Source organism: Amphiura filiformis, chromosome 8 (assembly GCF_039555335.1).
Source record: "Amphiura filiformis chromosome 8, Afil_fr2py, whole genome shotgun sequence".
NCBI classification, from domain to species: Eukaryota; Metazoa; Echinodermata; class Ophiuroidea; order Amphilepidida; family Amphiuridae; genus Amphiura; species Amphiura filiformis.
This window is the reverse complement of record NC_092635.1, coordinates 21,210,884-21,238,054: the sequence shown is the minus strand read 5'-3', so window position 1 is coordinate 21,238,054 and position 27,171 is coordinate 21,210,884. Positions and strand designations below refer to the sequence as shown.

The following is a 27,171-nucleotide window of genomic DNA, read 5'->3' as shown; positions in this document are numbered from 1 at the left end:
TCGTAATGTGCCTTCCCTCTTTTCGTGTGTCACAATCAGCCAATGAGCTGACGACAACAGGCAATGCACTCCACGTGTATTCACATTGGAGGCACTTGAAATCAATAAAGTTTTCCTAAAAGTTATCACAATAGCTCACTTCTCTTTAAATATCTGTACGTATTGTGCATAAAAGTTCTACATAATACTTTTTTGGCAAGTAAACATAATTCACGATTTAGTTATATGTAATTATATCAGGTATTTTAGTCAAATAAGGAATTTGACCAAAATTAAATAGAAATACATTTTCGCGACCTCTCTCTTCTGCTACTTCCTGTATTCACTTCGTCAAGGGAGCTTGGTGGATTTTAACTTTTTCACACGAAAATGAAGTCATTTATAGCATTAGTACTCTTATTTGGACTGGCAGTGGCCAGCGATGTGCTCGAATTTGATGACAGTAATTTTGATGATCAGGTAGCTGAGCATGACACCGTGCTGGTGGAATTTTTTGCTCCATGGTAAGTAAGCTTCATTCATGCATTCATTCATCATCATTGATAACTAAAATGCAGAAAACTTTATAGACGAGCGCGTATTGTAAGGATACATCGCGTATTTACTGCGTTGCACGCACTTGTCTCTGATTGGCTGCTGAGGCGATCTGTTGTTGCCGAGTGGAAATTTATGAATGAACTGTGCAGTGCGCCGTACGCGTTGTTAGGACCGAATTTGCAACATCATGGTAGTCGCGCTCGTAAAAGGTTTTCTGCATTTTAGTATAATACATGATTTTACCGGCATCATGACCATATCCATTGGATTGAGCAAGCGATGCATGATCTATCAATCATGTCTATACGTTGTGCGTTTATTCTCGACCAAATGAGAGCTGCACAGTAATTAGGACACCTAGGTAGGTATGCTCATAAAATTTTGAAGTTCAATATTTTTAGCTGAAAGTTCTTTCATTTGAAAGAGAATCAAATTACCTAAACAATAAGGGGTCAATCATGTTTCTAGTGCATATACTTTTGAAGTTACAGACAAAAATAGTGTCACCAAATTGCCCAAAATTTTGTGTGTGAGATTGTGACAGCAGGCACATGTACAATGTACACTACTGTATGTGACCCCAGATGACCTCCTATTCTTTACTGTAAGAAAGCTGTTTTGGATGGTCTTGATTTACACACAAATTGCTTTTATGCGCTTTAACGAGTGTCCACTTGGTGGAACATAGATTACACTATGTGATAGCTTATGAATCCATTATTATGCTAGTACCAACATAAGTCAACATCACTTAGGTTTTGGTTGTCAAAATTAATTTTTAGTAATTTTTTCCATTGAGCCCCACAGTAAAGCCATTTTTTGAACAGTACAGGCACATTCCACTTCCCTATGGACGAATAGCGCCACCTACAGTGTGTGATGTGAGCCTGGCTAACCTAGGCAAACCTATAGTTAACGCATTTACTAGTCAGCGAATTCGCCGAGACCGGGGCCCCAACACAATGCATATTTACATAGAAATTTGCATTTTTTTCGAGAATAGGTGGGTGAAGGAAACCTACATAAATATGTTTTCTATACTTCATTTGACCCAAATATATGATTTTTTATGGTGATAATCAAGTCAGCACATGGAATTTTAGAGGATTTTGATAGCAGTTCCATTAAAAAAAGCTGCTATCGCCATGAGACTAAGATCTAGAAACACCCCGAAATGCCGCTTTGGGGAATTTTGCTAGCTGAATCTTTTTGATGAAAGTCAATCTTTGACAAGATGTAACTTTGCTACGGAAAGTGCTATGAAAAAAGGTTTTCAGTTTTGGCTTAGTTTACTCAAGGGCTTTAATTTGATATATAAAATGATGCAATTTGATGGCAAATTTGAATTCACCTAGTATACGTACAGTAATGGAAGGAAGGAAGAATGTAACGAAGCTATGTAGTATGTGTACGTTGATAGCCACACCAGGCGTTTTGTGCAGTAGCAGACAAGACAAGACAAGACATTGTGACGACATGATCATGAAACATGTACCGGTATTTAAATTAAGAAATTAAGTTCATGATTTTCTGCAACAAGTTCAAATTCGAAATCGGCAATTCCCTGGCTTTGCAATTCATGAATTGGCATGTTAAAGTTATATGGTATACAGGGTTCGATTTACTTTGAAAAATGTGTAGCAATTTTTTAGCGAAAACCTTATTTTAGGGGATGTTCTTATAATATCAGCATATGTTTACATTGTAAAAAATTGCTGTACAAGCTGAAATTTGTGTAGCAGGTTGTCCAAAATGGGGAGCAAGTTAAATTGAACCATGATGGTATATTGCAGGCAAACCTTAGTTAAAACATTTGCTAGTCAGCCAAATTGGTCCAAAAATACAATACAAATTTTACATAGAAAATTAAAAGAAAAGATTTTTCAAGGAAACCTGTTGTCTATACTTCACTTGAGCCTTGAGGTCATGCGCCATGAATAAGCCCAATCGCTAGTATTGTAACTGTTTTTGGGGACACTACAAATGACCTCTGACATATCGGGAAAATTGCTGTAATTATTATTAATTTATTTAATATTGTCATAATATTGTCTTTAAAAATATTTAAATAATTAATTTATTCAATAATAATGTTTTTTTAGGTTTGTTTATATTTTGTATGCACAAAACCCAATTTTTCTGAATTTTCCCGATAGGTCAAAGGACAAAGTGTCCCAAAACTGCAAAAACTGTCCTACAATGCATTGCAAACTTCCAATGCCGATTGGGCTTATTGGGGGCCAAATGTGTCACGGTCGGAGCCGTGACACATTTGGAACTAATTTCGTGATCCTAGCATCCTCTTTTTATGACATTTTTCAGTAGATATCCTTAGACATCCTTAGACAATGTGTTGTAATTTCGTTCTGATATACCAGAACGAAATGCAAATTTCATGATATCTTTGCTAAACGAATTAATCTGCAAGAAATTTTTTGTACATAAACTAGGTATGCCAGGTGAATTTAAATTTGCCATCAAACTGGATCATTTTATATATCAAATTAAAGCCCTTGAGTAAAGAAAGCCAAAACTGAAAACCTTTTTGTCGTAGCACTTTCCGTGGCAAAGTTACATCTTTTCAAATATCGACTTTCATCAAAAAGATTCTGCTTGCAAAATTCCCCAAAACAGCATTACGGGGGTGTTTCTAGATCTTAGTCTCATGATGATAGCAGCTTTTTTTAATGGAACTGCTATCAAAATCCTCTAAAATTCCATGTGTGAGTGTCTCATCACCATAACAAATCATATATTTGGGTCAAGTGAAGTATAGAAAACATATTTATGTAGGTTTCCTTGACCGACCTGTTCTTGAAAAAAATTGAAATTTCTATGTAAATATATGTATTGTGTTTGGTCCCCGGTCTAGGCGAATTTCGCTGACTAGCAAATGTGTTTTAGTTTGCCTGGCATACTTACATAAACATTATGTAGCCAGAGGTTTCCAGTGATATAAAAAAACCCTTTTTTTGAGAAAAGTGGGGGATGATGCTGTGGATCACGAAATGCCCTTTTAAGTATGAATAGTGTAATTTCAGAGTTCAATCATTCCAAAATGTGTGCGTAACCAAAAGGGTTGGGGATCGCATTTGATCAATAGATCACTAACATCAATAAATGTTAACCCAATTTAAGGGGCAGTGTTTCTTGGTTTGGATTTTGGCAAGCCTTGAAATAAGCGGACTGGAATCAGGAGCAACTTGTTTCTGAACATTGGTCTTGGTTCACTGGGATTTTACAAGAATCAGGAGCAATTTCTGAAGAAACAGGAGCAATTTTCAAATAGTAAATCCTTCTACTGCATCAAGTGCAAAACTGGAACCTGGTCGACCAGCGTTGACAATTTTTGCAACAGGTGTGATTTATTCTGTTAATGTTGAAATATGCAATAAGTTATTTTGATGAGTATTTGACTTTTGAGTAAAGATTGCCTATTTTGAACAGTCCAAAATTTTGTTGACTTTCAATTTAATTTTAGAAGCAACATTTTTGATGTGATTGCCTCTTGTGATCGGCTGTTTATATTTATTTACTTCTTAACTTCCATTGCTTTAAATGGTGTCATGCTTTGAATCCGACTAGATTTTGAATACATTGGTAGCTGCTAGCTCATTGGTGAGTAGAGAGCAAGTTTGGAATAGCGAGTGGGACAAATTTTATAGCGATTTCCAGCTTGTGTCAAACAAGCTAGTAGCTCTCTTGACTTTCGTTATGACTCGACATGCAGTGGTAGACATGGGCATCGTCATATTGTGATATCGCCATCTGACAATATTTTTATCCATACATGCATGCCATATCAGGAGTTCACTGGTATACGGGTGCAAAACGGCCCGGCAAACAGTGAAGCAACAAGTATACAAATAAACAAGTACAGAATATACTTATTCAATCCACTGCCATCATTCAAAACAGCTTCTTTATATCCAAAACGTTATTAAAACCAGTATGAATCCATTTGCCGCCATTATTGTGCATGGTTTCCGCTATTATATTGCATTGCATGAATGGTAATGAACATTAAGTCGGTTGTGGCCTGCTGGTGGATGGGAAACCAAGGATTTAAATTATCGCGATATATATCGCAGGACGCGATATCGCCCAAGCCTACGCAGTGGATTATCATCATCATCATCAAACAAATTAATGATGGTGATAAGGATAAATTGTTTTGAACCATTTTCAAAGTTATTTATGAATACCTATTCACATGCCTGATGTTTGCTATGTTCATTGCAGGTGTGGACATTGTAAAAAACTTGCTCCAGAGTATGAGACGGCTGCAACTGATCTTGCGAATGATGATCCACCAATCGCTCTGGCAAAGGTAAGGTCAACTGTGCATGAAGTTTAATTTGTATCCATTCTCCCTTGTCTTGTTTGTGTGACTTGATCCAAATTACCGTATTCGTTCCAATAACCGCCCATGCCCCAATAAGCGCCCACCCAGCGACTTTGCAACAAACACAATATGAAATTATTAACCGCCCATCCAATGTTGTCAAAATTCTTCCAGTAAGCTTACCTGTCGAAAGTGAATTTACATGCATCAAAAGTATCCAAAATGTGCACCAAAATTAAATTATGACGCTATTTCATAGTGGGCAGACGATAGATATTAAAATACTTCACAATAACCACCTGCAAATGCCTTTAAAAGGCCAAGTTTGAGGATTTTCTAACTCAAAATCGTATTTTCCGGCGCGGCCATCTTTGTTAGTGCGCCCTCAAAAACATTGTCAATATAATATTAATAATTATATATACACACTTTGTGAGGGCGCACTAACTGTGAGTAACTAAATACTTTCAGACGGTGATTGATGACTAAAAACAATGTAAAAAATAAGCGCCCACCCAAAATGACTTTGTTAAGCGCCCTGGGCGCTTATTGGAATGAATACGGTAAAAGTATTTCCCCATCCCCCTCCCCCCAACAAAGTTGCAAATTTGGCCAAAAATAAAGTGTTTTTTCATGGTGAATTTTGGTGATCATTTACAATGTATCAATTTGACTCAACATGCTCTTTCATCTGATACCAAATTTGCCATTGTGGCCCTTGCAGGTCCAAAGTTCTGAACAATTTGCATGTTTTTGTTGTTGCCATGTCATACATACCGGGTGTCCCAATAAAAGGTTACATGTAGATTTTTGAAAATAATATAAGTTAAATGTTAACAAATATAAATATCCTTTTCATGACATAAGTCTATATACCCTTTACTACTAACCCTGTGAATGTCAAGTTCACAACCTACGTACTTCGCCGCATTCCAGGCATTCCTGACCAAGCTCTTTACGTGACATAGGCCTAAAGCAACACAAGGTTCATTGTACCACCGTCACAGCTACCGTGCATTTGGCGGGGCACTTGAGTTTTAAACTTATTGCCATAAATACTAACTTACTTAGCTTACTGATGCTGAAAGTTTTAGATCCTTGGTATTGGTTGTAAAGCGATTAATTTTTTGTGTGTCCATTTTCCTAAGTTAACTGTTTTTGCTCCCAATTTTTACCTCTATCTCAATTTCATTATTACTAACTTTGGTCTGATTCGATTAGATCATGTCACACAATTGTAATACATACATGTGTATATGTGCGTTTGTGGACACTACAAATGAGCCGTAAACTTGGCAAATTGCATTCTGAGTTACAGTGTAAAATGTGCGTGATGGTCGTATTCATAGGTATTTCAATTCGTTGCGACAAGTATCTCATCAAACACTGTTTAAACCATAATCAATAATCCTATTGCTGAAAAGGATAATAAGCTTCTACCGATTTCTATAGAATAGTTCTTGTCTTTGTTTGCTTTGGCTAAATCCTGTTCAAGTGGTGGATAACAAAGCATTGTATTTTGTCTTGGTATGTATAACCAACAATTAACAATGAGAGGACATTCCTGAACCTCATTGACTTGGTGATGATTTGAAATGACTGCCAATTAACAATGAGAGGACATTCCTGAACCTCATTGACTTGGTGATGATTTGAAATGACCGCCAATTATGACTGTTTGATATTTATTACCAGAAATGTGAAAAAACAGTCACATGTAGAACCCCAAAAAGGTACAATTTTGTTGAAGGAACAGAGTTCAACAAACCATAACCCCGCTTCTGGATATCGTTTGAAGTCAAATGATATACCATTTTAAAGCTTATGATATATATTTTCTAAACACGAAATAAGACAAAATTGACCGGGGGCCGACTTTACGGCTGATTTGTGGTGTCCAATCACATATGTTCAAATCTTGTGCATGTTCCTCTTCATTCCATTGCAGGTTGATTGTGTTGGTGCTGGAAAAGAGGCATGCAGCAAACACGGTGTCTCTGGATACCCAACACTCAAAATATTCAAAGGAGGACAGCTTGCATCAGACTACAATGGTCCCAGAGATGCACGTAAGTTGACACATGTTAATACACTTGAGAATTAAGTATAAGTATATCAGGCTTTGCAGGGGAGCTTTAAATCGCTCTCCTCGAGTGCTACAGGAGAGCACTAGTAGAGCATTTTTACTGTACTGTATATATGTGGTTATAATTGTTACACCAAAGGTAGGCAAGCAATAAAAAGCTCTCCTCAGCTTTATTTGAGGGGAGTGATGGGGAGCAATGGCTCTAGCTCTCCTCAAACGGCAAAGCCTGAGTAGATAGCACTAGGAAATTGCACAAATCATTAGCAGCATAATGTGTAAGTGTATTAAAAGTGTCTAATTGCACTCCACGTACTGTGCAAATGGGTACGTTTACCTTGGAAGTGGATACATTTATGCTTGTGTTTCTGACATTTTAGTGAAAATTGATGAAATGGTCCCTGTAAAAATATGAAGTTTTTGAGGTCTGACTTGCACCTATGACTGTGGCCCTGACTGGAGGAAGCAGGAAGGTGAATTGATTCTGATATAAAGCATGGGAGACACTGAAAATATGCTACAATCGGACGCTATCTGTGCATTAGGCGTGACCGTAGTGAATGGAGAAAATTTGCGATCGCCTGCTCCGCAGCTGATTTAAATGAATGAAAGCATGGGAGATAGTAAGTATTTATAATGAAATTAACCATTCATCCTTTGATTTTGCTTGTGACAGGTGGTATTTCATCTTTCATGAGGAAGCAAGCTGGCCCGTCAGCCAAGGAATTGTCAACTGTAAAAGCAACAGAGGATTTCATTAATGAATATGATCCACGTGTTATAGGTAAGTTTGGTCACCACTTCTTGAATATGGCTCGGCTTAATTCAAAAATGAAGGAAAGGTACATCAAAATACAAATGAGTATTTGGGAGAGTAAACTTTTTGCCTGAACATATGAAAAACTAGTTGTATTTTTAACGTCAGCGGAATGTTATTGAAGTAAAAATCGTGTGGGATTCATGAGATCAAATGTAGCGAAATCATGAGAATGAATGCATTTATTTTCACAGACTTTGTTACTTCTGTATATGTTTGGCAAAAAGTGGATGAAAAAACAACATTTTCTGGTCCACCTGTACCTGAAAATTTGGTCATACATATTATTCATGTATTTTTATTTCCTTTGATAGGATTCTTCTCAGAAAAGGACAGCAAAGATCACAAAGAATTCATGAAAGCAGCCAGCTCACTAAGTGAAGATTTCAGACTAGCATACACTACAGAAAAAGACGTCATGGAGAAATTTGGTTACACTGAGTAAGTTAATTGCAGTTATAAAAGTTATGTAGAGAATAGGGAGAATCAAAACTGATTCTCACAAGGCTGTCAGGTTCTGTCACCAGGGTGTGAGAGACCAGATATTTATTTTTCCGATATTTTTTTTCAACTTTCCGATATTTTTCTACACTTTTAAAGCTAAAATCAGATATTTTTTCAAAGACACACTCTCAGGCCTACATCAGGAATGTGGCAAGAATCAGAGAATCACTGCATTCTCACAAAGATTCTCCTGAGTGATTCTTGTAAAAGTCTTTTGACAGAATTTAATGGATTCTCATAAATTATGCAACAAAATCATAATCCTCATTTATCAGGGGAATCAATTGGAAGTTCGTCAACTGTTGACGAGATGTCAAATGATGTCATTTTAAAAGATGGAATTGATGTGTTTGGTCTTTTTGGTGTAGAAATGAAAATTTTCCCTTTAGACAATTTAACAATATGTAATATTAAAATGGAACGGGTGTTGTACAGAAGATGATCATGAGTATGGTATAGTACTCACACAGTTCAGAATGTTTGCTGTGCTTGTTGGGAGCATAATTACTAGAGAAATTTCAGTAGAGCTTTATGAGACTGTTCACACCCTTCAAGTTCAATTAAATATCTGGAAACTGAGTAGGTCAGTTATATGCAACTATCATATCTGAAATTTGAGGCATTGCTGTCTGAAATGGTCAAGGATACACTGGGGGAGATACAAGTTAAAAAGAAAAAGAAGCCATTGTCATCATCTCGGCTTCTTTTTGGTCTCTACCATTGCTTACACTGGCAATCAAATGAAAGCTCACTGAAATGCAAATCAGTATACTGTTTGTTGCAACCAGATATATACATCAATTTAGCCTTTAAAGTCAAATGCCATATCCTTTTTACAAATGTTTTATAACTAGTAATCATCCAGGGCCAATTATTTTGCACTAGAAGTTCTGATGCATGTGCTTGACATCATGCGCATACTACACAAGGGCTACTCTTTAAAAGAATTCCGTATAAACATAATTTGGCATTTTACTTGTTTTGTTTCAAGTGTGCATGTTCAGCATGCACTGCATCTGTTCCATTTGTGTTGGGTTTAGTTGCACTCTTTTAGTTGCACCTGTTTTTTGAACTTATTATTCTAACTGATCGACAAGTTACAGGTTTCAAAAGTGAAAAGGGTATTCAGTCTGGCTAATTTGTAAGCACCGTAACATGGATGCCCAGAAATATTGTATTGTCCTTGACAATATTATTACTAATTTCCAATGTTATTTTGTTCACCTCTACAGCAAAGTTGTTATCTTCAGAGCCACAAAGCAAGCAAGTAAATTTGAAGAGAGTACAGTTGTGTTTGATGGAGAAATCAAGGGCCGATCAATCAGCACATGGGTGAAGGAAAATGTGTAAGTTTTTGAATATTATCCCCACAGGCTGTACTACCTTTCTTACAGAGTCTCTAAGTGGTAAATTACCCGATTCAATCATCTGAGTAACCAATCAGAGTAGAGCTTATCTATCTCTTTGCACTTTTAAAGTTAATCCCCTTCAGCCTTATTTTCACATTCTTACCATACCTGTGATTGGCTCAATATGTGATATATGCCTCTCAAAATAGTTCTTAGAGGCCGATAATTTGGCCAGTTATGCCCAAAATTTGTGAAATCTTTCTTTGGTTCACTGCAGCAAAACGACTTCAAAGTTAAATTATGACACAGTCAAGTAAGATGAGTCTTTTGATACTAAAATTTATTTTGACATAAGGCCAAAAGAAAAGTTGATTTATTTATTCAGAGTAATAATGTAGCTCAGATGTATTGCTATCTCAGCCATTCCAAGCAGAAAGTACTCTAACAGTTGTTCATTTATAACCTCAAAATTACAATTGATTAATTTCTTGTTGGTGAATGATGCCACCTTTTTGTAACAAATTCAAAAAACAACAGCAATCCAAACACTTGAGATCCATAGTCAGCAATATTTTACGCACACGTAGGACATCACATGTGATTAATGTTTTCTTATTCCTTTTTCTTTTACAGAAATGGTCTGTGTGGTCTATTGACTCCTGACAATCAAGATCTATTTAACAAGCCACTTGTTGTTGCATATTTCAATGTAGACTATAAAAAGAATGCAAAGGGTGAGTCAAAATACAGTTTTACTACAATCTCCTTTAGTATAGCCCTTTCGCAATTTCGGAAAATTGCAACTGCGCATGCTCAGACATCGTCACACAGTTCTTCAACGAGAGATAAACACAAGGAGGCTGCAGTGCGTTTGCACTTCCTTCAAAAACATTTTTGTAAAACATGTTTTATTCATTCCTACATATGTTAATATTTCCTGTGAAATACAAATATTGTGAAGGAATGAAGACAAAACAGTCAGCGAAATTCCAGTACGAAACGTTTTTATGCAAACGTCAAAGTTCACCCCATTGAAAATGTACAGTAGCCTCATCGTGTTTATCTCCAATTTTATCGGCAAATATTACCCTTGATGCACCATGATCTGAAATTGCGAAAGGGCTTATATAACCCTGTAATCGGGCATCTTAAAGCAGGGTTCTATTAGTCATGTTTGCTCAATTGGTAAGATGTTAGGGTAAGGAACAAAAAAAGCGAAAGTAACTGACTGACATTTCAGCAAATTGATGGGTCAGAATTTCGTTCAAGCTTGATTCTTGCTGAATAAAACTGCAGGAATCATCTGATTCTTGCAAATCTGTGTAAACTACAAAAGTTTGCGAGAATCAACTTTGATTCATGCAAATCTGTTTACGAGAATCTTTGCAAGAAGCGATTCTCGGATTCTCGCCGAAATTCTGACCCTGATTGAGTTAAACCCAATATTACCCGTCAACATTGGTACTAGGGGTGTAAATTAACGGTTATTTGTCTAACCGTTTAAACGGACCACAATCCGGTCGGTTAACTGTGTAAACGTATGTAAAAAAAAATCTTAAAACAAAAAAACCAAAAAAAAAATGGATAGTGCATTTTACAGTCAGTTAAACGTGAAATGTGTAAATGTAGACACCCCTAATTGGTACTGCTGGTCAGCCAATTCAAATCTGAGGAGGTCAAGCTGACTCAAGCACATGGTTTTTGCAGATCGTCAAAATATAAATATTTTAGGTGTTTCCATTTGTCATGGAAGGACAGCATGGTGCCACCTGCAGCATCTTGTTGGGAACATCATTTGTTAGAGTGGATTAAATACACATGCTGCTGCACCTTGCAACAGCTTGGCTGGAAAAACTACAGCATGTTAATTTTGTTCAGTCCTTATTTAATTTACCGATGAAAGCTTTCATTGCCATTGGATCACAAATAGCAATTGTAGACAGCTTTGGCAATCACTTGCATTGTGTCTCATTAAAGTTATTGGATTTTGTGGTATATGAGGTTAACATGTTAGCCCGAGTTCATAATATGCATAATTTTTTTTTGCCCTTACAGGAACCAATTACTGGAGAAACAGGTATGTATAGTAAAAAAAAGTAAACTTGGTAATGTATATGGCCAGAATAAGGAAGGAGGGTTGAGCAGAGGTGTATTGGGTCTATTCCAGTTGAAATCCATACACTGCCTATGAAAGACATGGCCTTAATCTTCCACACCTGGAGTGTGAATTTCAAAATGGGTTACCTGAATGGGTGACTCCATTTGCAATCTACACCATCTGTGAGGTCATGTCTTTCATAGGGGATGTATGTATTTCAACAGGAATATCCCATTAGAGGGTTCTGTCCAGTGAATTTGGTCTTTTTGACTTCTAAAAAGTATATTTGCCCTTAGTGACCATTTTCAGTGAATTTGATAAATATTTTGATAATTTAGATACTATCAAACCATTTTCCCAATTCAGGGACTGCCAATTGAGAGGAGTGAGAGCAATCACTCCTCTACAGCTCTTCATAAGTTGCATTTGCAAGAGCAATTTATAGCTCCTCTGGATAACTCGATAAATTCTTTATGCTTTATTGGTCACAGGTGCAACCAGCTCTTCTTGAAGAGACCAGAAGAGCATTCTACAGTTTTTTTTCAAAAGACAGTCCCTGTAATTTGCCTAATCTGAATGCTTATCATCACTCCCATCATTTCGCAACTACTTGGAAGCATGTAGTTGATAGTAAAAATAGGCTCCATTTATGTAAAAACTTAGGGTGAAGCATGTTGTCCCTGGGCAGGAAAAACTTGCAATTGGATGTCTGAAATCCACTAACCTTGTGTGCATTTTTGTAACAGTGACAAAAGGACACATGTGGTGACATTGTCATTTTCCAATACCCCAAAAAGCTTAAATCAGACCTAAATAGTTCTATACGGTACACATCATTTTAATTATTGCTTCAAATTTGATTTGACCAAATACTGTATTTTGCTTTGCCACTTTTACCATGGTTTGCTTCTCAGAGGTCAAATTATACAGGTTTTTCCATCCCAGCAATGATGATTTGCTCTATCTTGACTTGCCACTTGTGAAGCTCTGTTCTCTGTTTTTATGATATAACTCTATAACCCCAACAAAAATTGCACAATTTTAACCAAAATGTTCTGTTTATTACCAATTCTTTCAGGGTAATGAAAATAGGCAAGAAATATGTAGACCAAGGTGTGACATTTGCCATTGCTAGCATCGATGATTTTGCACGGGAAGTAGGTGAATTTGGCTTCACAGATGCATCAGGAGATCCCCCAATAGTGGGAGCCAGATCAGCTGATGGTGGCAAGTATGCCATGCAGGACAAATTTAGGTAAGAGTCTTGATCCATAGTGTAGCAGAAATGGGAGGTCTCAAAGTTGTATTTTTTTTGCACTGGCCACCAATTTGTTTATCTTATCTACCCAGAGGACTAAGTATAATAATTTAATGTACAGTTACCAGTTCACTTCACACCTTTCTGAGAGGATAGTTGATGATTCAAAGGATAAGCCATGATAATAATATGGTTCACCTCAAGTTTGGTAGTAATGTCAATGCTTTTTAGCAGTTTGCACCGCCAAGCGTGCCAGCAAACTGACATTGAAATATGTGCCTGTATGTTTTTTTATTTAATTTTACGCACAATTTAATGTAGCACCCAGTGCAATAACGTACCTATATCATTACTGAACTTGAAGTGAATCAAGGTTTGAATACCTGTACAGTCATGTATGTATGAAAACCATCATTTGCTAATTCTATGAAATTATTAAGGTGTATTTTTTACCATTTTGCTCCTTTTTACAGTTAAATTATTGAATCAAAGCTTCATATTTACATACACAAAAGGAATATATTCACCCATTGCTATTTTGCACAGTAGTTGCTTGGAATGCAAAAGGCACAAAAATAAATGTAGCGTGAAATTTCCTATTTTACAGTAGATAAAGCTAGACATCAAAGATGGAAAACTGTAATTATTTTGTCTGTTTGAATGAGACATTTGACTTCCATTTTAACCTGAATATCTAAAGTGTACTTATTAAGGAAAATGCAATCAATTTTATCTTCAAATTATTTTTACTTTTGACAGTATGGATGCTTTAGATAAATTTGTTAGTGGATTTTTAGCCGGTGATGTTGAACCATACTTGAAGAGTGACCCTATACCAGAGAGCAATGATGACCCAGTTAAGGCAAGTATGCTGCATATGATGTAGTCACATCTAATGAAGTTCAAAGGCTGTAACCCAAACAAGCAGACTTTGAAGTAAACTTGTATCAGTCTATTTCATATCATGTATCACAGGGAAGAAAACATTACAATATCCAAATATTTCCCCAAGTCTCTGCCCACATTTGAAACGCCAACACTAAAAATTGCCTGAATTTCTTTAATATAGCAACGAAACTAAATTTGGTACATTTACATTTTTTACATAAAATATTATCTCAGATTAAAAAAAAAAATACTAGGATGTGCTGAAAAAAATAGTGCATTTATTGCTACCGTGAGTTGCAATTTTGAATTTCAAATCTGATGTACACCACCAAAGTTGCTTTGTCATAGCCACATTGTTGACAGCATGGCGAAATATCGCCATCACGATATGAAAATAATATCACAATGCCAATGGCAATATCTTCTATGCTTACTTCAATGATAAGTCATTGTTTGATGAGAAGTTACCCTGCAATGTAGTAAAGCAAGTGGACTGGTCTTCATCATGCACTCAAATGTCAACTGGATCATGCTTTTGAGTACTGAACCATGATCAAAATGATCACAACATCATTTCCTGTCATTCCAAAGGTGCGCAATCAAGATGCTAGGGAGTTGTGTAACCACTTTGCTGTTGAAGTTGTACAAAAACAGTTTGAAACTGAAATTTATTAGCAAAACTGCACAAAAGCCTGTTCAGAGATTGGGGTTTGAACAGCCCAACTACAATACATTTAATGTGGGGCTCATCAAGTATTCATAATCGTAAAATATACAAACATGACATGAAAAAAATTATTGGCTTTAACAACAGGTATTAAATTTCAGTAATATTTATGAAGAAAATTTTCAATTGGCAGGTTCTAACCACCTTGGTACTGTTTGTAAAGGGTTATTAAGTATCATTAAGAAGAAGGAAAAATGGTCCTGCTTGGCATCCTCGGTAAATTATACCACAATTTTGAATTATTCTTTATATAGTTTTACACAAAAGGGTAAGGTTAGGATTAGCTTACACAAAATTTTATAAGATTAGGGTTAGGGTTAGCTTACACAAAATTAACAACCCAATTTTGTTTCACCCGAAATTTTAATTTTGATGTTTTATTTTGCTTTCAGGTTGTTGTAGGTAAAAACTTCAATGATATTGTCATGGATGATACAAAAGATGTACTCATTGAATTCTATGCACCATGGTGTGGACATTGTAAGAGTCTAGAACCTAAATATAATGAATTAGCAGAAAAGGTAAGTCTTCATGACTCTTATCAGATTGGGCTATTCCATTTGAAATCCACACATCCGTATGGGAGATGTATCCGTAATCTTCCACACAGGGAGTATGAATTAAGAAATAAAGGGTATGCATGATCCTTTACGAAAATAATGTGTCGAGGCAGTAAAACGTAAATAATGGGTGAGGCGCAGCCGAACCCATTATTTAAAAACGCTTTTACTGCCGAGGACACATTATTTATGCGTAAAGGATAATGCTGCACCCTTTATTTCTATTCTATTACCACAAAATAGTGTGATTTAAAGAGAAAATATCAAATTTTTTGCCCAAATATTTCAAGTTGTTTACCTCAAGGTGGAGCGCATGTATACGTGTAGCCAAAGCGTATGCACATTCCAATAACACAACCTAGCATTCCATTCTCCCCTATAAGCAGGTATGCACATACAATAACACACCCCTGACATTCCATTCTTCCCTACATAAGCAGGTGTGCTGTGCGCTCTGCTGTGCGCTGTGATGATAGAAGAACATAAAGTTCGTTGCCCTTGACACTTTATCGCTAATTAATGGTCTGTCACGTGACGCGTTTCAACAAATCACAGTGCGCGATTTTGAATAATGGGTCGTAGGGGTAATAGAATTTCAAATAGGGTTACTTGAATGGGTGACTCCATTTGATATCCTGTGTGGAAGATTAAGGTCATGTCTTCCATAGGGGTGTATGAATTTCAGCTTGTACAGCCCATTTTTGCTTTGATCAATTTGTACCTAAAAATATGTTGTATGGTTGTAATAGTTTGAAATATCAAGTCAGGTGGGGATTGTGTAAAAGTCTAGCACTTTCATATGACTAGTTGGCAGAATAGTTTATTGGTGGAATAACCAGAATTCTGCTTTAATGATGCTGTAGTGAAATGTTGTGATGACTTGTGTTGTTATGCCATGACTAGGTTTGTGTTGTAAACTTTAGACTAAGGTGGGTGACATTGACAGCCTCATTCTCTGCTTTACCCATCTAAATGCTCATAATTTTGTCATAACCTGTAAAATTTTGGGCCTGATGTATGTTCTCTTAGTGTGGTATGAACAAAAAACTAGTAGCCTCATCCCCCATGTTGGAATAACACCCTATATTTTTTTTTTTTTTATTTATTTATTTTTTTTATTTATAAAAATTGGACTACCCACTTCAAAAGGGGTGGGGTATTCTATGGTAAATCTTGTGGTAGCTCAGAAACTCAGATAGAGAATGTACTTGCTTCTTCTGCTTTGTGCATTGTTCGAGTACTTTAGCAGTATTATACTCTTGGAGAGGCCAAATCTCTTTGGAAAAACAAAATATTGATTTCATAAATTTATGTCTGATCTGTCGTACTTAGATAATCCACTTTAAACCGTGTACCTCTTGTTATCTTTTACAGTTGAAGGATGATCCTAATGTAGTTATCGCTAAGATGGATGCCACTGCCAATGATTCTCCTGGTGCATTTGATGTTAGAGGGTGAGTAATTAAATCTTGCTAAACAAGGCTTGTCAAATGTGTTAATGATCACATCAATTTATACTAACTGCTGTTCCTGGTTTCATAAATGCATTAACAAAATCAGGTATACAACAGAGCTGCATGTTCATTTGTGACGTATTTGTCCAAATAAGGGAGGTTGGACTTTACTTGCTATTGTTTGTCAACACGTTACTGGTTTGATATTAAAAGAGGGTTGAAAAATGTTAATTTTCACATTCTAAATGCTTTATTCATTCACCTGTCAGCTTCTATCCCGAATGTAGAGAGCATGAAATTTAGCATATAGATTCAGTGATAATTCATTCAATATTTCTTTATGAATGCACCCTGTTCAGGTATACATAACCAGCACTGATAATATCTTCTACAACACAAGGATCCATATTCTGTATCCATATATTACATCTGTCATGGAAACACTTCGTAATAGAGGTGTGCACATATCATGGAAACATTACACATATGACATGCCATGTCAGGTGCAGCAATTTCCAATTTCATTACACTACACAAGTCAAATGTCATTACAAATGTATGCGAATTATGCTTAAAAATCCCAAGGGAACAAATCAATGATCTGGATTGGTAAAAACCTTTCAATTTTGCCAACATTAATATAAAGAAAATTGAATTTAAAACAACATTTAGGCTTGAATTGAAATAGGTGTTGATGCTTAGTTCTTTTGACTCTCAGCCTAGTCTGTTCTGCAGACTGTGTACCTATATTACCCATAGGGAGATAAATTACTGGGAGCCACACACTCTTGGAAACCAATTACGCTCGCTGCTCGCTCCGCGCGCTATTTATGGGGCATCCCCTAAATCGCGAGTAGTCCTTGACAAAGACTACTCTCAGCCATGGTTTTCATAGTTCTTTCATTGTGTTTGGGGGTTTTTGCTAAGTTTGCCACTCGTGTGGGATACTGTGTCGTGAAACATGCATGTGACAATTTTCATGAGACTTGATGTGTAATAAAATACAGGGAATAACATACTCCTACTTCATACTCTGCACATACCTGTTACACACATTACTTGGATAAGTTTAATGGAAGGGTGCATACTTTGAAGTTGCTATAATTCTGTTGATTGCATGACTAACTTTCACCCTTTCTGGCACATTCTGACAAAATAAGATGTTACTGGATACTTATTTCTGAGTTTTTGCTTGCTTTGTTGAGAAAGATAGATCAGAACAGGTGCCAAAATGCAGCCATTTAGGAATTTACTTACAAGTAATGCATTGAGGTGTATACATTCTTTTGTTGGAAGTCTAAAAAACATCATAAACATAATAAGTAGGTACCTATTCTGATTTTGTCAGTATGATGTAACATCTATGCTTATTTCACATCTATTCACATAATTTCACATCCTTTAAGGGGGTACTACACCCATATGGTAAATTTGTGACTATTTTTGCCTTTTTCCTCAAAAATAATTATACACTGGGAACAAAAGTTATGTATATTATTGGGGCAAGATATCCAATTACTACACTGAAATTTCAGTGACTCAAGACAAGCGGTTCAGTATATATGATGGGAAACGAGGTACATCCTAGCGGTACCTTATTTCTGATCATAAATAACAAACCGCTTGTCTTGGGTCACTGAAATTCCAGTGTAGTAATTGGATTCCTTGCCCTATAATATACATAACTTTTGTTACCACTGTGTTATTAGTTTTTGAGAAAAATGCAAAATAGACACAAATTTATCGAGGGGTGTAGTACCCCTTAACACATTCATTGTTTCTCATCATTCCATTTTCTCTTTGCTATTAACTCATCACAGATTTCCCACTCTGTACTGGGTGGGTACTAACAATATACCAGAGTCTTACGAGGGAGGCCGAGAGGTCAAAGACTTCATCAGTTTTATCAAACGCAAAGCCACACATGAAGTCAAGCTTGCTGCTGCTGATTCGGATAAAAAGAAAAGCAAGAAAGATACAAAGAAGAAAGACAAGAGTGAACTATGAAGTGATGCAAATATTATCTAGAATTTCATACCCTGTCTTTTGAAACATGGAGAGAAGTGTTGTTAATCTTAGGTTGTTCTTGAATGTCCATTGCATATAACTATTACCCTAACATGTCACAAAGCCAAGCATTCATTTTACAATAACATAATGTGCCAATGATGGATCTGATTTAATAGAGTTGCAGTCTAGAGGAGCATAAATGATGCTCATGAATGGTGGAAGAGTGAGAGTATTGTTCTTGTTTTCCTGGTATATGAAGATGAAAATATTGGGACTATTTCATTTGAAATCTATACACCCCTATGGAAGACATGACCTTAATCTCCTATACACAGGGGGTGCAGTTTTCAAATGGAGACACCCATTCAGGTAACCCCATTTAGAATTCACCCACCCTTTGTGGAAGATTAAGGTTATGTCTTCCATAGGGGTTGTATGGATTTCAACTGGAATAGCCCTTTGTTCTTGCTGCCTTGGTTGTAGGTGAGAGCTTTGCACCTGATCTCCTAACTTGAAGATGAGGGCATTGCTCCCACTCCATTGGTATGTCAAAGTGATAGCACTACTTTTGCTCTCCTAGCATGCTAGTATGGATAAGTGAGAGCATTACTTTTGCTATCCTGGCATGTAAAAGCGAGAGCATTGGACCTGCTGTCCTTGCAAGACTGCTCATGCACATTGACTGGTATTCAAAAAAGGGCACCAACTTTAATCCTAGATGCCAAGAGTGAAGTTAATAAAAAGAAAGTTGGATCAAGTTTCATTTTAGTCCAGGATTTAAGTTAGGTAGACACCTATTTTGAATGACAGTAATTATCATTTCTGTTATAATTGTGTTCAAATGTGTTTGTATTATTTTCCCCTCTCACCCTTTTATTCAGATTTCCTACTCTCTACTGGGTACCTAAAAGCAATACGCCCAAAAAATATGAAGGTGGACGAGAAGTTGACAACTTTGTTGACTTTATCAAGAGAGAGTCATCATTTGACAGTGTAAATGTATCGGGTGAGGCAACCAAGAAGGACAAGAAGAAAAAGAAAGGAAAGAAAACAGAATTATAAGAAAGGGTAGGGATTCATTCTAGGATACAAATTAAGAACTGTACTTTTTCAGTCCCATTATTTTGAGAAACACTGGTAATATTAATTGGAATAGTATTTCTGTGAGTACGCTGTCGGTTATCATAGTAGCGGTGCAGCCATTATCTGTGTGAGTGGTTAAGCTTTTAACAGACCACTCACACAGGCACTGGCTGCACCGATACTGTGATAACCAACGGGGTTCTCATAGAAATACTCTGAACTTGTTACGAATGTCCGTGGAGAAAGCAAATCTATTTATTAATAGGAATAATGCATAGCAGAAAATGAATTGCAAAAAATACAAATATTAGAATTTGGATAACTGCCCATTAGAAAAAAGATGAATCAATTTTATTTGGCTGCAAAGTCTCCCCGCTAATGACAAAGTGATTCTTGGGGTCATGCTACCTAACCGGGAAGTCATATTTTAGACCAGTTTGGACTTTGTAAGTGTTTGGTTTTTGCACTCAGATTTACTTGTTGTGTAGACCAACCCGTAGCAAGACAACAAGTATTTCTGTTGAAAAGACAGGTGTAACTGTGTGTGATGGGGTTTTAATTGTAACACAGATATGATAAATTCTTACTAATATTTGTGTTATCTTCCTTCATAAATCACTCTGGAACAATCTGTTCTTCAAAACAGGGTGAACCCTAAGAAACAGGGTCCTGATGTTTTGAAGTGCAATTGTGATGGATGTGTGTAAATTAAGGCAGATTTTGATTACTTGTTATGATCAATGTTGCACAAGAAATAGGTATGATTTATTTGTTGTAATTTCAAAATTGCACTGTAGGAGTCAGGGTTATTAGGAATGATTATGTGAGGCTATGGGCGAACCTATTTCAGGAAAATAAAGAGGTTAAATGCTTTGGGGCATGTGCCAAATGGAGGTGTCTTGTAGAATTTTGTTATGTTAAAAATACCATCAGGAAATACATTACCTTGTTCTCGGTGCAAAAGCAAACAAACACCCATGCAATGTTGTACAAGTGCTATTAAGTATTATAAAGAATAAAAAAGGTATTATTTAATAACAAATTTTAAGTTTTGGAGGTTTTGAGTATGAAAGAAGGTAAGAGGGAAAAAGTATGGTTTGTATTGGTTGTGGGTACATTGTGTCAAACGTATAAAAGCAGAACATAAAACACAAGTAGTATACTAAGAAGACCGTGTGTAATGTCAACATCTTTATATATTTCTCTCAGGTTGGTATTTAACTATCCTGTGAAGTATATCTTTATATCATAAACTTAACTTTATTGCTTTTATTGGTATCAAGTCAATGAGGTTTGAATCTGAAAATAATGGAATTTTTAAATTCCATTATTTTCAGATTTTAAAATTTCTGTTGAAAATCTGAGAATGTTTCAACAACAGCATTATATGAAATTGATTGAATTCCACCATTGTTTCAGATTTTTTTACTTTTAAACATTAAAAGCATGGAAGCAAAAACAAACAAGTAAAAACACTGTTGGCCCAACTCTCAATTGTATGTAAGTGTTAGTATTTATACAGATAAGAAATCATTTCTGTAGGTTTGTCATTAAAAGGGAATTATTATTTCTTGTATCACCTACAAATATTATATATATTTTATCTACACCGTCACCCACTATGTGAGATTATTTTGTGATCACTGTGTGAATATGTTTTGGACCAACTATTCTGCTGATATTTCCATGTACTAAACAAAATTGTGAAATGTATGTTAACTTTCATCAAAGATAATTGGCAAAAAATGTATTTTTGTTCACATGTAATGTGGCAAATGTCCTTTGATATTCATTGTAGTACTGCGGTATGTTTTGTCAATATGCTCGCTATCTCTCTGGAATATGTAGTTTAATGCCCATTTTACATTGCAGGTCACAGTAGGTGTCAACATAAAGTACATCATTCCTCAAGATGATGTTGTGAATTTTGCCAATTATCTTTGATCAAATGTAACTGTACTAGTACCAGAGCCATTTTAGTGGTCTACCCAAGTTATACTGTTGTAACATAAGACTAGAAATTTCTGCAATCTCTTTGGCCTTGGCTCACTTGAATGGTGTCCATGTTTCTACACCAATGGATAACCTAGTGTGCAATGAATAAACTAGTGTGTGACCACATGGTTTTGAATTTTGGTTTGAATCCGCAACATTCTCACTGAAATTTTCACAAAAAAGATTTGCATACTTCAAATGTAATTTTTGTAATGTTTCAAAGTCTACATAGTAGATAATTTGCCAGAATCAAGTGGTTACTGCTAATTTATTGCATAAGAAGCAAGATTGTTTCTTACATTATAACAATATTTTAACCCAGGAGACCATTGAATATTGGCTTTTGTAGTGGGGAAATATGGAGGTGAGAGTTGCTGATGATGGGAAGATGAGAATTCCATTAAAACCCTGGTTTATTCTTAGGGTAATAATAAATAACTTTCACCAGTCAGAAAGTCAGATGTTCTTGTATAACTACGATTATATTTTGTGCCTGTTTTTATAGATGAGAAAAGTTAAATATATCATGTTGTAGTATCTGAAACATGATAAACTTGCTACATTATTGAGCTATCTTTGTATGTTTACTAGTTAAACATATGAATTAGTGAAGGAAATGGACTGTAGATGGTAAATCTATTTGTTTGTGAATAACAAAAAATAGGTACAAGATATTTTAGTTGTAAAAACAAGTCTCTGCATTTCTATACCATCAACACATGAAAGTTATTTATTTAAGGATACACAGCCATTTCATTTTGAAAATGTAATATTGGCTGTGTATGCTTATTTCTGTGTATTGTTTAAATGTTTTCTATGAAAAAAATATAGACTTTAAAAAGTATAACTGTTCATTGCATGAAAACTTAACTTGGGTACTAGTGACTTAAAAGTAGTTTGTGGGACTATCTTTTTTGTTTCCAAATTATTGTAGATTTTAAATCTGAATTTGTTAAAAATTAACTTGAATGAATTCTGGGTGCGAGTTAAACTATGCATGGGTAACTTTATCTTATGTTAAGGACAAGATAATATTTGACAGTCTAAGCTAATTGTGCTTGTATGCCAGAAAGTAAACACATTGGGTGATCTAAAGCATCATAAGTCACATTAACACTTTTACTGCTTGGCCATTTTACATTGGATGGAAATGGATGTACAAGTGGTGAACCATATAAAAAGTGATCAAACTTAGATAAAATATGTGGCAAGATTCCTCCGCATCATCCTGGTTGGTTTTAGATGTGGATGTCAAAAAAGTTTATCAATGATGCTCTGTGTTAACTTCAATCCCAAGATTGTGTTCTGTGTAAATTTATTATGTCCAACATTTGGAATGAGAACATGTTGTATTCTGTTATACATTCCTTGTTCTTATATGACATATTTTCTTATACACTGTAAAGTCAGTAAAACATTTTGCATGCTTTGTGATAATTTATATAATAAAGTTTGTAAAGTTAGCGTAAATACTTTCCAAACAGGGTTCAAAATTAAGCTGTTGTCTCCTGTGTCCTAACATCGGAGAAATCCAGTGCTGTAAGGTCTTTGAGCCATGAACATGCATTACTGCAAGTATAACATGGTCTAAAGCTCGGTATCAAGTTGAATGTACACTTAAATTGTATATGCTTGTGCCCAGAGTTTTGACCAATGAAATGGATTGGGGGTGTTTCCAAATTCATTCTGTTTACTTGAGTAGCTAATAATGAGTGAGCCACATGTCACTTCTTTTTGCTTGGAATCGGTTACTCGGACACCAGCAGCAAGTGGAGCTTCACAGCCACATGTTGTTCACAGGCTCAAGATCTAAATGTATTCAATGTAATATTGATCGTGAGGCTGTAACATCCATGTGGTTATGGCTTCAGTCAGTCAAGTCATTTTGAACCCCGACTCATTACATTTGAAATGTTGGACATAATTGTAATCAAATCGAGCTGCAAGTTTCTTTAATGCACTGTATGTGACAAGTTATATGTACAGTATTTATACATGTAGCTGTGAAATCATACTTTTGTGACAACTGTGACTTCAAGATAAAATACACATTGTTTTCATACAAATGGATTGGTTTTGTGCGTTTCATTTTTGAGTACTTTGTACCATCGTAATATATAGTTGAACAGTGTAGTGCTATTACCCCGATTTGAAGACTCGATGGGTGTAGAAATTGGTAAGAGGTAAAAATCTTGATCACACCTTTCTCTGGCTGTGATGCAGGTGTGTATATCGCTGGTTGTGTCAGATCGCAGGGATTCCCAATAGACCACTTGACATTGTTTATCAACAAAGGCGAGGGACTTGTCCATCGATATGCTTGAACGAACCGCTACACTGTTCAATGGCTTTTTTGTACTATATGAAATGTGGTGGGCGATTTAAAATGCACATGCCCTGAGCAAACTACGATGCATACACATACTGCAGGGCAAAGAACAATGGAAATTGCCATAATTCACGGCATACTGCCAGGCAATGTCACATGTCAAGTGGTCTATAGGTCTGATCATGGTGGTTGGCCCTTGAGCAACTCTAAAATGTACAATAAAAATAAATAAATTAGTTTGACCCTCTCCATGGTCCTCGATATAAATCGAGACCCTTTGTGCAAAGAATATATACCGCATGCGTACAAGGATGGTTTGTGTGTACATTTGTATGCAAATTGCAAGCTTTTTAACGGCATACTTACGGACCATAATACAACGTGACTAAATAATCCATATGTTCATTGTTGGTCCAGCAGCTACATGTATTTGCATCGGGCTTTAACTCTGTCAATGCTGCCGTTTTCTTTGATTTCTGCCATATTTCTTGTTTCAAAAATGACAATTTTAATGACATATCCTTCCCATTTTGGCAATTTATAAACAATTAAAAAAATTTACACCTTTGCTGGGATCACTGTATAGGCCTTTAAGGTGTGCACAAGTATTATTACCAAGAGCCTGCAAGAGCAGGAGCAGCCACAGTATACTGCCCTCATATTCTACATACTTCATTTGAGGTAATAATCATGCAAAGGTGGCCACTTTCCTAGATGGACTATGCTCACCAGTGGCATAACTAGGGGGCAGAGGGGGGGGGGGGCAACCCTTAGGGGGCGCCAAATTGACCAATTCAGCATTGATTCTGCACCCCTCCAAGCGATGAAAGTCAAAATTTTCGCGCGCATTGCAGCACAAAATCAATTGAAAGAACATTTTAGACCGATATTCAACTTCTAGTAACCAAAATTAATTAGTGGTAGATCTTATTTGCCCAAAATATTGCACGCTCTATGTGCGCCATTGTTTCAATTTTAAGATATGCTCGGGGGGGGGGGGGTAGGGGCTAATTTTGTTTCTTGCCCCGGGCGCTACCAACCCTAGTTAATGCCACTGATGCTCACCACAAAGGATGGGTTTACGATAAGTCATAAACACAAGCATCAGTTTTAGAATGCTGGTTGAAAAAACTTGGGGCATACAGGGTGTCCCAGAAAAAATTACCGGGCAAATAAATTTGGACGTAAGTCGAAAAATAGACATCAAAATCCAAAAATCTAAGCATCAGCGTATAGCCCATCTTATTCTGCATCTTCTACGCCAATTTTACTGGAATCGATTGTCTGATCGCGAAGAAATGAGCGATTACATAACGCATGTGTCAATTCACTTCATTCCAAGTTTGAAAGAAAGATCATTCAACACAATGCGCATTAGTAGTTAAACTGTCAATGGGCTTCATATTTGAAATCCTTTTCGTTCTTTGTAAACAACCTGTGTCTTGCAAAACATTTAATTAGGTTTTGTTCAAATTTGAAAACCTGCACGATATTTAAAATGAAAGCTTGCATGTTAGATGATGCTCGGTATTAATTGTAAATATCTTTTTTCGTTAATGTTGATATAAATGTTGCATGAAGAATACTACATAAATAATTCCAGCTGGCTTAAAATTTCTCACACACATTAATGTTTTCGGAATATTTCCAAGAAATTGTATTGCAAAGTTTAAATCTTTTAAAACTTCAACATTAATGTTGCGTGGTATCAAAAATCACACGTAAAGCTGTAAGCACTTGATCATTGTCATTCTTGGCTCAAATGTTCTTTGTAAAAAATATTTGCACAGCCTAAAGAATTAAAATTGGAGAGCTTCCAATTGAAGAAATCAAAGTTTTCGCGGACAAACTGTTATTCATCTTCAGTGAAAGCATGAATGACATAACACCGTCGGATTTTAATAGATAATGTGGACTAAATTTATTGAGATACACAAACTTTAGGAAGCGGTGAGCGAGTATGAAAAAACCGCCTGTTGATCAAACTTGGAATGAACTGCATTGATGCACGCATTATGCAATTGTACATTTCTTCGAAACCAGTCAACCGAATCAAATAAAATTTTCGTATGTGATGCACAACAAAACAGGCTATGCGCTGCATTTTGAGTTCTTTGATTCTGATGTCTATTTCTCGACTTACGTTCAATTTTATTCACTCTGTAATTTTTTCTGGGACACCCTGTAGGTATAGATCCTAGGGGGTGGGGCAAATTGCAAAGTTACTCAAATTTGGTTAGCTATGTCAAACTATAATTTTTCATAGATGTCAAAGAAATGCTGATCACTCGCCCGGCCCCCAACTTAACACACAAGTTGACAACCATGAGAGTTACCAAATTGCACGGAAAAGGGGCAATTTTTTTACCAGTAGCAAGGCCCGTGAAATTGGCAAAATAGGGGGTATTTAATTTGCACTGTCCGTGAAATTTGACAGTGAAATCAGCAAAATAGGGGTATTTAAGTTGCTCTGTCCGCGAAATTCTAATCAGTGAAAAGGGGTGTTTGAAATTCTAGTCATTGAAAACCACAAAAAAGGGGTTGTTTTTGGCCATATTTTGTCCTCGATTTTGCATGAAAAAGGGGGGTAAATTTGATGAAAAATCATTGCAAAAGGGAGCTTTGAAAGATTTGGCCACTCTCTAATTTTGTTTCTTGCCCCGGGCGCTACCAACCCTAGTTAATGCCACTGATGCTCACCACAAAGGATGGGTTTACGATAAGTCATAAACACAAGCATCAGTTTTAGAATGCTGGTTGAAAAAACTTGGGGCATACAGGGTGTCCCAGAAAAAATTACCGGGCAAATAAATTTGGACGTAAGTCGAAAAATAGACATCAAAATCCAAAAATCTAAACATCAGCGTATAGCCCATCTTATTCTGCATCTTCTACGCCAATTTTACTGGAATCGATTGTCTGATCGCGAAGAAATGAGCGATTACATAACGCATGTGTCAATTCACTTCATTCCAAGTTTGAAAGAAAGATCATTCAACACAATGCGCACGAGTGGTTAAACTGTCAATGGGCTTCATATTTGAAATCCTTTTCGTTCTTTGTAAACAACCTGTGTCTTGCAAAACATTTAATTAGGTTTTGTTCAAATTTGAAAACCTGCACGATATTTAAAA

The 27,171-nt window shown here is 36.1% G+C and overlaps 1 protein-coding gene across 2 annotated transcripts; it reads left to right on the top strand.

The window, feature by feature from the left end:
* Nucleotides 1–294: 294 nt before the first annotated feature.
* On the top strand, nucleotides 295–21,345 carry LOC140158794 (protein disulfide-isomerase A3-like). 2 transcript variants are annotated; one of them, XM_072182011.1, is made up of 13 exons: nucleotides 295–503; nucleotides 4,780–4,867; nucleotides 6,831–6,951; nucleotides 7,642–7,749; nucleotides 8,097–8,223; nucleotides 9,519–9,632; nucleotides 10,269–10,369; nucleotides 11,691–11,712; nucleotides 12,812–12,988; nucleotides 13,751–13,853; nucleotides 14,999–15,127; nucleotides 16,541–16,620; nucleotides 18,441–19,349. In XM_072182011.1, the coding sequence occupies exons 1-13, from the start codon at nucleotides 370–372 to the stop codon at nucleotides 18,625–18,627; spliced, it is 1,491 nt and encodes a 496-aa protein (XP_072038112.1). In that variant the 5' UTR covers nucleotides 295–369; the 3' UTR covers nucleotides 18,628–19,349. The 2 variants fall into 2 exon arrangements, with proteins under 2 accessions (XP_072038112.1, XP_072038113.1); XM_072182012.1 differs by lacking the exon at nucleotides 18,441–19,349 and adding an exon at nucleotides 19,512–21,345 and having other exon boundaries at nucleotides 299–503.
* Nucleotides 21,346–27,171: the final 5,826 nt, after the last annotated feature.

Coding starts and splice junctions, on each gene's coding strand:
- LOC140158794 (XM_072182011.1), top strand. CDS start 370: ATGAAGTCATTTATAGCATTAGTACTCTTATTTGGACTGGCAGTGGCC. Junction 8,224..9,518: donor GAGAAATTTGGTTACACTGA/GTAAGTTAATTG, acceptor TCACCTCTACAG/CAAAGTTGTTATCTTCAGAG. Junction 10,370..11,690: donor CTATAAAAAGAATGCAAAGG/GTGAGTCAAAAT, acceptor TTGCCCTTACAG/GAACCAATTACTGGAGAAAC.